The following is a 15641-nucleotide window of genomic DNA, read 5'->3' as shown; positions in this document are numbered from 1 at the left end:
TTGCAACCCTAGTGATGATCTTTTTATCTTTTTTAAGTCTTTGGCATGACAAGAGAGGACATCGTATCGACAACAGTATGCTGTAAACACTGAAAAATATACATATAAATAACACGGACATGACATCAAACTCACACACACTTGCGCACTGATTCTTCGGATAAGCTTTTTTGGACTTTTATTAGACTTTGCTCATATTCATGACATAAGTACGTACGTACCTAAAGAACAGATACTTGATGAGGCACGGCAACAGGGCCACGGCTTTTGAGAAAAAACAAAAGAAAAAAAACAAGTAAAAAACAACAACAACATCAAGAATATCACCGTGGCACAGTGCCCCCCTCCTGGCAGACCGGCTGCCCGGCCCCCACTCCACCCGCCACTCGTGTGTGTACATGAAGGCAGCAAAGTGGGCAGGACTTGCAGCCCTCTATGTTTTTCAGCAGATTGTACATTTTGGACAGGAGATTCCCCTACACGATCCTTCTACATTCTTTACCCGTTGGAATGGCAAATCAAATATAAAAAAATACAAAGAAAAAGTCTACTTCACGAAAGCCAGTGCTTTTCAACATTATACATATTTTTCGCCTTTTTCTTTTGGTTTGTTTTAAAAATCTTTGGATGTGCAGTACTGTAATACCCATTTAAAAACAATAGAAAAACACATATACATACAAACACTGTTCAACAAAGTTTTTTTCAGTTTTTTGGGGGGAGGGGGTGTGGCAGTGTTTAAAACACATGAAAATGCCTCACAAACATAACGCTGTAACAAAATTTTTTGTCTTTACTTTTTCCTCTACTATGTACAAATCTAGAATTTCTACAAACGCATAAATTAAATTAAGACAGTGGAGGTGAAAAACCCCATTTAAATTAATAAACCACAACACATAAGCAGAGAGAAAAAAAAAAAGGCAGGTGTGGGGGGACTATGAACACAACACCACAGCAGTTGGTTTTACCCTGTTAAAAAGCAATAATATACCAATCATAAATGAGCTGCTGAGAACTAGAGTGGGCTAACTCAATTTTTGGCATTTGTAAGATAGAGGGGAAGTTAATTCAAATATTGTCTTCACAAAGGTCTATACACACCAGTAGTCGAAACATGGCATTGTGACTGATTAATATTCTATTTGTGAAATATGAATGAAGCAGACAATCCACCTGTTTTATATATCTGGTGGTGGACATTTTGCCTTGTACTGCCACTTGCTGTCAACTGAAAATGACATCACAGTTCCTAAAACTGCATTCGAGGAAAGTGGTAGCCCACTCTAGAGCTCAATAGCTCAAATGTTATTATTATTAATTATTATTTAAAAAAAGCTTCTCCCTCCATTCAATATACATTAACCCTGAAACACGTCTTTTTAAAAAAAGCAACGAAAAAGATGGAACAACTAAGTACACAAAGGAATCGTCACTATGAGGTATTCAGAGACATTTTGGAAAAGACATGCACGGCCTGGGTGAGAGAAAAAGGGTGGGAGAAAGGGGAAGGGAAGGAGGCTCGGGAGAGTCGCTTTGGTATGTTTTCATTGCATGCGCTGGCGATAATAAAGCACCACAGTGTGATTTAAAAAACAAAAAAACAAAACGGGGGCTAGGGTTCCTTGGGGAGTGGGCGGCGGCGGCCCTTCAACAGGCTTGAGGTAAGTCAAAGGAGAGAAAAGAGGTCAAGAGCGGTTCGACACTTTGGTTCAAGCAAGGCACTCGTCCTGGGGGTGTGAAGGAGGAGGAGAAGGATCGTGACCTGTCAGGAGCATAGCATGATGAGGATGATGGACAGCTAGAAAAAAACAGCAACCGGGAGGCAGAGGGTAGGAGGAGACAATGACCTCTAAAGTTGACATTTGGAACATTTAGGGGGGGAAAAAAAACAAAAAAAACAAAAAACCTGTGATTGTGAAAGTGTTGTACCACTGGTGGTTTGCAGGCACCCTCTAGTGGTATGCGAAAGAGTCACTGCTTATTTGCATTTAATCCAATGTTCAAACTGTATAATGTTACAGTGGCTTACAGTAATATTAAAAATACTTTTGAGGAATAAAACCCCTAACTAATTATTATTATTATTATTATTTTATTTTATTTTATTTCTTTTGGTACTCGGTCTAAAACGTTTGAGAACGATTGCTCTAGAAATTCGGCAATCTGAGAAAACTGTTTTGCTCTTTCTTCAGATGTTTTGGAACCAATAAGTTCAGAGAAAAAAGGTGGTAAGACCAAGACACATTTTTAAAAATGAGACATGTTTTTTTTTTTTTTTTTTTTTAATTAAAACTTGTTAAATTTTTATATTTTGAGTCAATTGACTACAAACCGACTCTAATTCCTATGGGGAATTTGGCGGAATATTGCCTGAGAGAAAAATAAGGACTTCTGCTTTACTCCATTATTTTTCCACTCTTAAAATAGTACAATGCTATGTATGACATGACTTATTTTGATGAATTTGGTTTGACTTTAGAAGTTCCATTGCGCATAGTTATTAGCAAAGAACCACTTTTAATCATTTTGACAGCTTTTACATGTTCTGTGCCAAATTTGGAGGTTTAAACCCAAATAATCTGCCTATATTTGCTGTAAAATAAAACAAACATTTCCAAATTTTGTGTCTTTTTTTCCCCCCTCCATCACAAAATTTGAACATGTATGCTTCTTGTTGAGCAACGATGGTATATTTTCCTACATCAGTGTGACTACCATGCAGAGCTAGAATCAAGAGCAGGAGCGCTTTTGGGGAAGATGGGGAGGGATTGGAGATGCAGGGATTATAACATGACTTTTACCACCACTCACAGAGGCCGTGCATTGATAAAAAAAAAAGAAAAAAAAAAAGGCAACAAACAACACATCTTTGGTTTTCTTTGGTATCGTCAAAGTGATAGAAATCACATATGGAACTTGAGTGAGGTAGCATCTTTGGTTTCACACTAGAAAACATCAGCAGGTGACATTGTTTTGTTGGGTGTTCAGGAAGCCTCTCTATCTTTTTTTTCTGCTCCTTCTGATAAATGTAGAGCTGCTAACCGTGCGCGGCCTTGAGGAAAAAGAGGAGGAGGATGACAAGGGGCCCGGCTAATTTATCAAACGTGCTACGCTTTCCCCTGTGTAGTGCTTTCCTCCTTGTGCTGAAATGCATAGCTTTCCAGGCTTTGGATTGTTGGGGGAAGGGAAAGGAAGGTGATTGGACCATTGATCTTCTCCACTTGACATGTTTGATGGACACACAAATCAATACAATAAATAAAAGCAAAACACTACTTGGCTCACAGTGACAACACGTTTTGATTGGCCTTCACAGCGAGCATTAACAGCAACATTTACATCGCTCGTTGCGAAGATACAACTGATTAGCAAGGCATCCGTAAGGCAAAAAGTTTGACGCTTGTGGTATGCTAAATTAAGCAAATATGATTACAGGGGTAAACTCACGGCTAGTGTAGTGGTTCACATTGACTTTTCTTTGGTTAAAGGTGAGCTGGGATAGGCTCCAGTTCCTGCCTTGACCCTGAACAGAATAAGCGCTAAAAAGAGAAGAAAAAAAAACATGGAAGATTAGCATATCACACCACTGGGAATGTAGTGGTTCACATAGTGGACTTTCACACAATTACGTGATATGTCAGCTGGCAAGACACCAAACAGTATAAATGCAATGGACGACAAAGAATTTTGTGGCAATTGTAGTGTAGTGGTTCACATATTTGACTTTTACGTAATCACCCTATACCTAGACTCTGATGTCGCCATGAACAAAATAAATACAAAAAAATAAATAAATAAATAAAAATGGATGAATGGCTAAGAATATTACAAAATGGGCAATGTAATGGTTCATAGAGTGGACTTTGGTACCATTCTAAAAATTTTAAGGTCTTAAACAGGATAAATGCTAAATAAAAATGGATGGATGAATGGACGGACACACGAGAATTTTGCGCCATTAGTAGTGTAGTGGTTAACATAGGTGACTTGACTAGAATCCAGCTCCTGACATGACTTTGAAACAGAATAAACACCCCAAAAATAGATGGACAATTAGGAATGTTGCACTGTCATTACTATAGCCGTTTACCTAGTTGACTGTGATGCAATCCCCAAAAGCACATAATACTAGGTAGGCTCAAGTTCCTACCATGACATGTGAATATGACAAACACACACGCAAAAAATTGGATGGAAGAGTGGTTAGGAATATTGCAAAATGGGTAGTGTAGTAGTTCACATATAGCTGACTTTTGTGCAACTGCTTTAATCAGCTGGGATATGCTCCTGACATAACCCTGAACAAAAGAACATGGAAGGATTAGGCATGGGCCGATTCTGACAGTTTGATACCCGTGAGCAAAAATATTGTGGTACGACAGTATTAAAATTACTGCTCTACAATTATTTTTTTATTTTGATTTTTTTAAATATTTGGGTAAATAAAAACAGCATTTTATTTTTAAACAATACAGAATACTTGGTACCAAAGAAATGTGACCCATGTTAAGTTTAAATAAATTAATTAATTAACACTTCTGTTTTAATGCTTCTTAGTAACAGTGTCCCATCACTGGGTGAGCTATTTTTAGAACTGAACCATGGCATACTCAAGTTGTCCTTGGGACCAACTAGTACTCACTGGCACCTTTTAAAAAAATATTTATTATTATTTTATGACACAATTGCTGTGTCTCTTTCGTTTTGCTCCCCTCCCTCATATGTAACTGCTCACCCCTCCCCTCTCTGGTCAAAAAAGAGAAACAAAAAGTTAATTAGAGCCCATTAACTTGAAAGTGGTGGCTCATTTACGTAAGATTGCAAAACCAAGGTAAACCGTCAAACCAGTAATCGGCCCATGCCAAGAAATGATGTATGACTGAGAATGTTCCAGCAGCGGCTACGTTAACAACTACACGATATCATCTTTGGTCAATAGCACTGCTACCATTTTAAGCATAGGCTGTATGAATGAGGCTTTGGTTTCTCTTGTTTAAAACGATGTTTCAGCACGTCGGAAGGAAAGCACTACATCGCGGTCCAGGTTGGGAATTTGGGGCTAGTACTCTACGCTATGGGCTTGTTTTCTTCCGTAACTTTCTGTGGATCCAATAAAAGACGAACAAAAAGCAACAATCCAGTAACTCCTGTGGGATTTAAATTTCTTTAACGTTGATTGGCCAAATCCCACTGGAGCTCCGACTGATTAGAACCTCCATTTTGGGAGTCAGATAGTGAGAGTGGGAAAGGGTCGTAAAGCTAGAGACCAGAGAAAGTATGTAAGTACAGGAAAAGGGGGACGGTAGTCTTTTTGCAGTGTGTAACACAAACATGTCAAAAGCAGGTCAAACAAGAAAGAAGAAGTCTTTGGTTTGTTTGTTTTTTTCTCATCTTTGGATACTATAAATATGAATATAGTACAGATTTAAGGGCAAAAATGTGAGGTCTTTTGTAAGGTTCTCTTCAGTTTTAAAGCTTTTCCACCGAGTCAAGTCCATGAGTAAGGGTCAAAAGCGCAGTCCCGGTCCTCCTTCAGGCTTTGGTGCAGGCGCTGAGGCCGGCGCCGGGCGGGTGGCCGGAGCCGTCGTCGACCCACTTGTCCAGGCTGCGGCGGCGCGCGTTCATGAAGAAGTTGCTGACCGTGGCCAACTCCAGGCCCAGCTGCTGCGCGATGGTCAGCTGCAGCTCTTTGGACGGACGCTTGTTCTCCTTGAAGATGGCGTGGAGGGTCCGCCGCTGCACGTCCGTGAACACCAGCCGGGGCTTCTTCACCGCCGGGTTGCCCCGATCGCTGCGGCCGTGGTCCTGTTCCTTGCGCTTGCACGCTGAGGAGAGGCCGGTAAAGACAAGAAGAGGGAGCAGGGATGTGAGTCGTCGATGCAATCATTTGAATATCAGAAACATCTCTCAGGATGACTATATAGGGTTGCTCAAATATTACAAACATCTCCCAATATGATGATTTAAATAGGGTAATTCAAATATTAAAAACATGTCTTAGTAAAACAATACAATAATTCAAAATAATCAGTTTGATGAAAATCATTGAAATATAAAAAATACCACGGATACATTTGCGTTTTTACTGAAAAAAAAAAAAAAAAAAAAAAAAAAAAAAGTCTATAAAATTTCATAAAAATCTATAATACTTAATAAAAACATGCAGTAATCACTTAATTAGAGAAGTTTTATTTTTATTTTATTTTATTTTATTTTATTTTTTTAAGTCAGTTGGCATGCTGGCTACGTTTACACATTTTGACCACCTAGGGCCAGTATAATACATCTATCCATTATCGTTCGCAGAAACCTGTGTTCACCACTAGATGGCAGACATCGACTAATAATGCCTCCAACTTCATGACTTTTCCACCAGAGAAGGAGAAGTGAGTGGTCCGGCAAAACGCCATAACCAAATTAGGCCAATAAAATGGTGACTTTCAGTTCAAAAAAAGGAATCAGATTATAACATATCCGCCTAGTTTGCTTAATTGTGACCAGCCATGAAAAATGTCAAATGAAATTGCCACCCCAACACCGACTTCAAAAGTACACAAACAGCAGTTTATTTTCATATAATAACCATTGACAGTTTATTTGAACTGCATGAGAAGTTGTAAATTTGTGCCCTCCAAAAACAGGGATATGTTTAATGCTTGATAGTGTTACAAAGGCGTATGGTGGCTTTTCTTTACAATATGTACTCTGTACCCCTATAGTCTAAACACTGATGAATATTGCATTTGTGGAATGTGAGTTAAGTGGAATATGAGTTAAGTGGCAAATGTTTTTGGCAAATGGCAAATGAGTTAAGTGGCAAATGTTTTTATCCATTTCAGAGGTCGGCCATTTTGCCACTTGCTGTCAACTGAAAAAAGTTGCTCAAGGATCAGGTAATGACTAATCATGGCTCAGCTTGCAAATGTCACAGGACCAAACTCAAGTTGCAATTGGCTAGTACCTGAACCCTGAGCGACTATGATGTCATTTTCAGTCAACAGCAAGCAACAAAATGGCCGCCCCCTGAGATGGGTAAAAGCAGGTGGATTTTGCTGCTTAACTCATATTCAAACAAACGCTAAATTAATCAAAAGGCTATGTTTAGACCAGTGGGGACGCATAGGACACATTGTTGTAAAGAAAGTCTTCAGGTTGACTTGTACAGTTAGTTATTAACCTGTATGGTGTTGATTACTGCTCTCTAATCCTTTGCGCTATACAATTCCTCATGTCCTTTAGGAAAGAAACTAAAAGGGTGGTGCTCCTTGCGTTTCCCAGTATTTATTACAGTCACAAATGTCCAGTGAATTACACTGCAGGTCGCTGGCATGCAATGACATCATATTGTATAATTATCAGATAGGGAAGATGTAAGCGAGTCAGCAATCACCTCTCTCATGTAGATAAACAAACCTCAGTATGATGCAATTTACTTCTACCTCAAGACAAGAATAACAACAAACCTGACTTTTTTTTTTCTTTTTTACCTTAAAGGTTGCTTGAAATTTGATACATTTTGAATATAAATGGAGCCGTGAGAAAGGAAAAAAAAAAATCCACTTCCACAATTCACTTATGTAATTATTGTACATTCACTGCAACATCATTGATTTATTGATCTGTGTGGGAAATCTGCTGTGTTACGGTGACTCTTTTATTAACAAATAGCCTAAGCAGAAAAAAGGGTCTGACTATGTGAGCTGCAACTTATTTGATGATACATCCTGGACTGGTCACCAAGTCAATCCCCAGGGTCCATTCAGTGTAGACAAACAAGTATTCACATTCACCTTCATACCGCTGGACAATTTTGGGTTTTCATTTAACTTAATCTGCTCCAATCAGAGAAATGCAAACCCCACACCACATCACAGTTGAGAGGTTCTGGGTTTGAATCTCTTCCCGCATTCCAAAAAAAAAAAAAGATGTGAAAGAGAATGCTTGTTTGTCTACTTGTGCCTTGTGAATGGCTGCCGGCTATTCTGGAGTGTAGAATAGATATAAAAAGCATTGTCATTAATGTCAAGATAATGGCAAGTTGCTCCACTACGGTGCTGGTGAACAGCAGACAGCGGTGACAGTGAGGCAACAATGGGTGCTGTCCATGGTGCTGAAAACACTCAACTATCCTTCCAAGAAACAATAGCGAGTGCGCCCCTCGTAAGGACATATACACAAACAACCATCCACACTCACATCTATACACAAGTTAGCCTTTAATGTACCTAACATTACTATTTTTAAATGTGAAAAGTGAACCATTGCTACAGGTAAACTCCACTCAGGAAGGCCGAGAACCTCTAGACTGTGTGGCAGATGTCATTGTATTGTTTACAAAACATAGACCCCCAATAAAGGAAGAACATCAAGTATTCAGCGGATGGCTGCCATTTTATCGCATGCTGTCTTTTTCAAGACTCACTTCTCCCATTCAGCGTGAGATATAACAGACCAGGAGGGGGCAGACTTGGGTTACTCATAAGCACCAGAGGATACGAACAAAAATAATGTACTGCTTTGGTTGATATGTAAACAAAATGGGAATCCAAAATACAACCACAATAATAAACATGAACTTCTTTCTGATTGTGTGCCCAAAATACATTTGACTTGAATTTTGCACCAGTTAGTTTATCATCAGCATCACACTTTGCACTTTCATGTCATATCTCGGCAAACCAAAAGTTAATCATAATAATTGCAATAATATTAATAATAATTCATTCCTATGCCCAGCCATGCTTGCCCCGAGTGTTCCTAAACATTAACTGCTGGTGGAGAAGCTGCTATAATAAATCAGCAGGAGTGAAGGCCACGCAGACAGTGGGAGAGACTTGGCACGGCCTGGACCTCTGATCGCAACACACACATGTACACGAGTACAAACACTGTGGTTGCTTCCAGCTAATCATTACAAGAAACAGAGATAACTACACTGTGGTCAGCTATAGGCTCAACTCATGAAAGACAGTGTAGTTATGGGCAGTGGTGGGCAACCTATTGTCCGTGGGCCATATGAGGACCCTGAGAACATATTGATCCGGCCTTCACAATGCGGAACATTTAGCTCAAATACTAGTAATGAACATTTATTTAATTGTTATATTATGTATATTTTTTTTCCCACAAGTTTAGCATGGCCACAGCGGATTACAGAACATGTTATTATACAGCCAGAGTATACATTATTTAATATAAGTACGAATGTGCATACTATTTGGCCATGTTTTGCAATTCCATGCATGGCGTGCATGGATTGTATACATGAGGGAAAATGAAAAAAGGACCGAGATAAATTTCAGAAGCCTAAAATCAATAACAATATAACATCCAGTTCAGCACATTGTCTCTCGAAAACACACACAGACCTAGACACACAGAAATTATTATTTAGAAATTGTCTTGTACAACTTTCACTTTTAAAATTATTTTCAAAATGATGTTAATAATAATGTGTGTGTGTCCAACATGTGTTCACTGTTGTTTAAGGATTTTTTTTTTTTAAAGATACGTCTGTCTGTGATTGTGATTTATGAACCAATAAACATATTTCCTATTCTGAATGATAGCAATAATGAAAACACATTTAAAGACTACAGGCTGAATGCAATTGTGATTGGAGCCCTTTTTAAATTAAAAAAAAATCCCTCTTTTAAATCTTAATACAAATATTTAACATCTTAGAACTCACATTTAACGTTTTAAAAATTGTAATTCTAAATACAATTCTCACACGCACGCGTGCACACTCACACACGACAGCAGAAGCCATAGAGAACTAATCAATTGGATTACATGCACACGCACACAAACACGCGCATGCGCACACGCACGCATTTTTAATCTAGTCTGTAGATTTCTCCTCATCTTGAACCAAAAAAAAAAAAAAAAAAAAAAAAAACGTGCGCAGCTCATCGATTACCCTCATAAACTTTAGGAAGAAAAAAAAAATCAATTTGAGTCTCATGTGAAAATGTGTGCGTGAGCGTGCATGCGTGCGTGCGCACGCGTCCCTTAATTGACTCCTGACTACTACAGGGACAAATTAATACAGAGGTCTATCAGTTAATTAGAGTGTGCGAAAACAACACACACCCCAGTGTGGAATAAATAAACATAACCACCAGTGAGCTGCAATGCATTGTGGGACAATAAAATCCCATTTAGCACGGGATACAAATCACCACACACACAAAGGCCTGTAAATGAAGTTTAACACCGAGAACAAGGCCAAAAAAGGGGGGCTGCTCGGTTGCATGTGCACCAAAATAAACACTAACGATTCCTCGTGCAAGGATCTTACTTTACAAGAGGAGAGATCGATATTGGGAGGTAAAAGGACACCAAAAACGACAATGCACACAAACACTCGTCACAAATAAATAATAAATAAATAAAATCAGCAGGCCACTCTTTGCCTGAAATGCATTGAAAATAAACAAACACGCAAAATAAATCAAAGAGCATTGACACTGAAGGCTACATGCTGCTTGTTATTTATTGTGATTATGTAGCTATATTTTCAATGCAAATTACATGCAAAAATACAAATGTAGATTTTTTTTTTATATTTATGGCTATCGAATTGAACTATACACTAAAATACACTCGACATATACTGACGTGATACAAATGTTGTGAATTAAATTCCCAGCCCACTTGACCTGGTTATTAATTATTATGAATATTAAGTAGCCTCGAGAGTCAATGTCGATGATAACTGCATGCAATTGTCATGAAAATATAGAATCAAAATGTGGCTTTACCGAGGCTTCGCTCACCTGCGAGCCTGAGCGCACTCATGCGCTGGAACTCAGGCTCCTGCAGCCACTTCCACATGCGACGGAAGGTCTCCCTGCCGGACTTGAGCTTGGACCAGGGTTTGGGGTTCCTCAGCAGGTCGGACAGGGTCCCCTGGGACCGGCACAGGACCCGCTGGGCGAAGATGGCTTGGGGGATGCTGTAGCGCTTGAGCTCCGTGGTGATCCTCTGCGCTACCTCTTTGGTATTCACCTCCTCCATCTGGCCTCCGCCTCCGCCTCCTCCCCCTCCTCCTCCACCGCCGTTGATGGCTCCCTGCTGCCCGAGCGCGGAAGCCTGCTCCCGGCCGCCTCCCAGCCCCTGGCCGTGGCCCTGCGCTCCGAGGTGGGCGTGCGGATGGTGGTGCAGGCCGTTCAGCTGCACCATCCCCGCCGTGGAGCTCATGTGCTGCTCCGCGTGGCGGCCCAGCATGGCCGGGTGGTGCGCCTCGAAGCCGCTGGGCGTCAGCATCTTCTCCCCGGGCATGGCGGCGCCGGGGTGGGCGTAAGGCGGCAGGCCGGCTTGGCTCGTGTGGATACCCGCCAGACCGGAGCCGGACAGCGGGGAGAGACTCTGGCCCATGCAGGGGTCCTTGTGGTGGTAGGCGGGGTATAGAGTGTTCATCGGAGCCAGGCTGCGGTCCTCCCGCATGAGCGTGAAGCTGCCGCTGACGTTTCCCGGGATTCTCTGGTGCGGATGCGGGTGATGGGGATGGGGATGCGGGTGGTGGTGGTGGTGATGGTGCGGGGGGAACTTGTCGGACACGGTGGAGATGGGGGGCAAAGGCTGCAGCGGGGTCAAGGTGGTGTAGGTGCTGCTCGCGCTCATGCCGGGGGCTTCGCACATGCTGATGGCCGGGTGGAGGTGTCCCGGGTGGTGGTGGTGATAGTCTCCGCCGTCCAGGAGGGTCGCCATGCCCATGGCGCGGTGGCTCAGCCCCCGCGGGCTCGGACGAGAGTGCGGACTGTGGCCGCTCAGCAGATCCCCGTGGCTGCTCACGGAGTCATGGCCGTGCAGGTCGCCTATACTTTCCATCGACAGCTGGGCATTCATGGTCCGGGTGGCTCTGTGAACCAACCATCTATGTGACCTGCTTAGCTGGCGCCCCCCACCACCGAAAGTCCTCAAAGTTAAATTCTTTTGTTCTTTTTTTTATAATGTTAAAAAATCAGACTACCTCGGTTCCGTCTTCTAAATCCACGTTTTCTTCCTTGATAAATATAATTCTTTTAAATTTTGTTATATTATTTCCTTCCTTTGTAAATCAAGCCCCCCCACCGCCAGCCAGCTGTCCTTGCGCTCCGGTCGGGTGCCGCGCCATCTCTCTCTCTCTCTCTTTCTGTTTGTGTGGGTCGACCGCCGCAGCGCCTGCACATGCGCACACGCAGTAGTCTCTCTCTCTCTCTCTGACACAGTCACGCCCCTTTAGCATGACGTCACACGGCTTATTTAAGGAAGACAGGTAGCATTTTCGTTTTTTACATACTTTCAGTTCTTGTACACGAACACGACAGATCGAGGGATATTTGAAAGATATAACAGCGAATGAAAAAAAAGAGTGAAGTCGTCCTCTCTCATTTGGGGGTAAATGTTGAAATATTCTTGATTAAAACCGGATTTCATCTTCAGTCCACTTGCTTGGGCTCTACTTCCGGGTTCACTTGCCGTTCCAAAAAACTCCCAAAACAAACAAAAAAAAACAAAAAACTTTTTAACCCCGTACCACACACAAACAATTGAAACGCGTCACGTCATTGATTAAATTCACCGTCGCCTCTGAAGTTCACAAGCACTTACTTGTTCACAAGTGCAGCAGTCCCTCTCTCTTGGTCGACCCCACCCCGCTCCCATGCAACGCCTGTTTGCTCAGAATGTGGCGGTTTAAACTAAAAGAAGGGAGACTAGTGTGCGGTACCTTCGCTTTTGATAGAAAACGATGAGCAGATGTGTCTATTGTTCAAGTACAGGGCTTAACGAACCAAGCCTAGCGTCTATGTGTGTGTGTTTGAATAAGTCACACTGAATCCTACAAGTTAAAGAAACACGTTTAATTATACTAAAATGCCATTTGTGCGCAATAACGCCTCATGTGTCCAAAGTAAGGCCAGACAAGTCATTTTTCTTATGGAATGCATATAAAATGAATAGTAGCATCACATGACTATACATTGGATTGGTTTTGGACGATTTTTTCACTTTAATTAAAATATCATATAGGTTTACAGTATATAACCAAGAACTATACAATAACTTGGCCTAAGTTTTTGTAATATTTTACACATTTACAACAGTGAAGAGCACAATAAGTGTATCAGAACTAAAAGGACAAATGTTGTGCATCTCTCGCTTTTTCCAAACAGCAAGTAGCGACAAATCTAGTGACTTTTGTAGTCTTATTGGAGACTTCTCGAGATGGTGAAGAGATCGGGAGAAGCTAATCTGCGTCCAGACTCTAAATAAATGGCGCATGCGTGAAGCAGCAACTGGCTATTTTAACATTGTGACTTTCTCTCTCTCTCTCTCTCTCTCTCTCTCACAGTGTGTGTGTACATATATATATATATATATATATATATATATATATATATATATATATATAGACACACTGTATGTTTATCAACATGTTGCGGTATCATTGGAACCTTCACACTTAAGTGGGCATGCACGCCTGAAATCCAACTACTTGTAAGCAAGCCATTAAAAAGTCAATTTTTCTATAATACGTCGCCTATAAAGGCGGGCCCCATGCTAACATGATGTCAGGGGCCGTTTAGACTAATATGGCGGCAGGCGAGGTGACAGCTTGCAGCGGTCAGTGTCCTGCTGGACTCCCCCTCGCCACTGAATGGGGGGGACATGTCAAAGGTGACGCTTCAAGACTCCTAAAGCCAACATCTGCGGGTGTGTATAGGAGAGCGGGGGGCCGGTGGGTGGGCAGCAGATTAACCTTTCAGACTTTTCCCTGTCCCGGACCAGTTTAAGGGGGCCCCCCCGCATCTGTCAAGGGGTCCCTACAATGGAGATGACGCTCGCTTGAAACGAGTTGAACAAAAGAAAAGAAGAAGAGGAAGAAAAAAAGGAGTTAAAGAAGTTAACTGTCTCTGATGTGAAGTCAATGTCAACGGCGTGTGTGTGACGTGTGTCTGGACAGAAGGGGACTCAATTCCTTGCCAAAAAAGTGTGTCTGACCAAGCGTGTACAGAATAGACACGCACATACATGCGCGCACACGCACGCACACCAGTGGAAATTAAGTAGAAATGCCGACACGCTGTCAGGGAACATATTGTGATTTATTTGGTAAATGTACACAAAGTGTGGACACGTAAAGTAGCCACCCTTGAACTTTTTGACCTCTTACGTATAAAGATATATGCGATTTTTTTTTTTTTTGAAGAAGAAGCATCACCAAGTGGTACACAATGGTGAAGTGGAACAAAATTTATACATGTTAAACATTTTTTTTTTTTAATGGATTGCAAATTATTTACCCCCTTTTCTCTCAGTGCAGCCAACTGTTTCTAGAAGTTCCCTGATTAATTGTAAGTGATCCAATGTTGATCTAAATGACAAATGATAATAAATAGTGCCCGCCTGCGTGTAGTCTAGTCTCAGTCTAAATGACGTTTTAAAAAATACTCGTACCCAGGTTCCCCATATTAAACACATTTAATCTCATTAATACACACTTTTTAGACACACTGTAAATGTGTTTGAGCACACGTCATTTGTTTTTCCAAGCATTAAGTGAATAGAATACTGTATGTAATGCAGGGTTTGTTTCTGTGCCTTTAAGAGACAGCCTGGTTGAGTAGTGTGTGACGTCATGCGTGAGTGTCTGGGTGTGAGCTGTGGCCAACAGCAGTTTTGAGCTGTCAAAATAATCTGGATTGCTGGTTACCATATGGAGCGAGAATTAAAAAAAAAAAGCACAGTTGCACATATTGTGACTATGTTTTGGTGCTTTAGGTTGGCAGTTGCTATGGTACTTTTGTCACATGGTTGGGCATGGCCTGTGTCTTTCGGTATGTAAAGGCGAAGTCAAGTAAAAATGACATCACTGTGCCTAAGGGTTCAGCTTGCGAACATCCATCCATTTTCTTAACCGCTTCTTCCTCACAAGGGTGGCAGGGGTGCTTGAGCCTATCCCAGCTGGTTTTGGGCAGTAGGCGGGGTACACCCTGAACTAGTTGCCAGCCAATCGCAGGGCACGCAGAGACAAACAACCATTCACACTTACACGCACACCTAGGGACAATTCGGCGCACCCAATTAACCTGCCATGCATGTATTTAGAATGTGGGGGGAGACCGGAGTACCCGGAGAAGACCCACGCAGACAGAGGGAGAACATGCAAACTCCACCCAGGAAGGCCGAAGCCTGGACTCGATCTATGAGTCCTCAGTACTGGGAGGCGTTAGACGTGCAAACCACTCATCACCGTGTCGCCCAGCTTGCGAACACCCTATGACTAAATCCAGAAAAACAGGTGAGCTGTGACCATCCTTTCAAATTGACAGCAAGTGGCAAAATGGCCGCCCCTAAGATGGATAAAAATTGGTGTATTTTGTTGCTTAATTCATATTCCAAAAGGCAATATGAATCAGAATGACGTGAAGACTCGTGGGGGCGCATAGAACATATTGTAAAAAAAAATTATTGACGGGACTTCCCCTCAGTCACACGGCTATCTATCTATCTATCTATCTATCTATCTATCTATCTATCTATCCATCCTTCATGAAAAACCACTGCGTCACTGCTTGAATACTTGTCAACAGAACTGAAAATTCTGCTATGGAACTATAGTGACTCCAAGTCCAATTTGTGCTGGATGG

General features: G+C 41.7%; 1 protein-coding gene and 1 long non-coding RNA gene across 3 annotated transcripts; both read right to left on the bottom strand.

The window, feature by feature from the left end:
* Positions 1 to 161: 161 nt before the first annotated feature.
* Positions 162 to 4695, bottom strand: LOC144016980 (uncharacterized). The gene is made up of 2 exons (XR_013283045.1): positions 3451 to 4695; positions 162 to 3223 (listed from the first exon to the last, which is right to left on the bottom strand). It is a non-coding gene; the product is annotated as an uncharacterized LOC144016980 (long non-coding RNA).
* Positions 4696 to 4760: 65 nt separating this feature from the next.
* onecut1 (one cut homeobox 1) lies at positions 4761 to 13165 on the bottom strand. Of its 2 annotated transcripts, none has more exons than XM_077519791.1 (2): positions 10770 to 13165; positions 4761 to 5828 (listed from the first exon to the last, which is right to left on the bottom strand). In XM_077519791.1, exons 1-2 carry the CDS (start codon positions 11854 to 11856, stop codon positions 5536 to 5538), a joined length of 1380 nt encoding a protein of 459 aa, XP_077375917.1. In that variant the 5' UTR covers positions 11857 to 13165; the 3' UTR covers positions 4761 to 5535. The 2 variants fall into 2 exon arrangements, with proteins under 2 accessions (XP_077375917.1, XP_077375918.1); XM_077519792.1 differs by having other exon boundaries at positions 10785 to 13165.
* Between the last annotated feature and the right edge of the window lie 2476 nt (positions 13166 to 15641).

Source organism: Festucalex cinctus, chromosome 4 (assembly GCF_051991245.1).
Source record: "Festucalex cinctus isolate MCC-2025b chromosome 4, RoL_Fcin_1.0, whole genome shotgun sequence".
Classification (NCBI taxonomy): Eukaryota; Metazoa; Chordata; class Actinopteri; order Syngnathiformes; family Syngnathidae; genus Festucalex; species Festucalex cinctus.
The sequence above is the reverse complement of the archived record's forward strand: the minus strand, read 5'-3'. Positions and strand labels throughout refer to the sequence as shown.

What these genes read in the sequence shown, in the direction of transcription:
- onecut1 (XM_077519791.1), bottom strand. Translation starts at nt 11,856, where the DNA reads ATGAATGCCCAGCTGTCGATGGAAAGTATAGGCGACCTGCACGGCCAT. An exon ending in CGCAGGTGAGCGAAGCCTCG is followed by an intron (nt 5,829 to 10,769) that starts GTAAAGCCACAT and finishes GCCTCTCCTCAG; the next exon opens with CGTGCAAGCGCAAGGAACAG.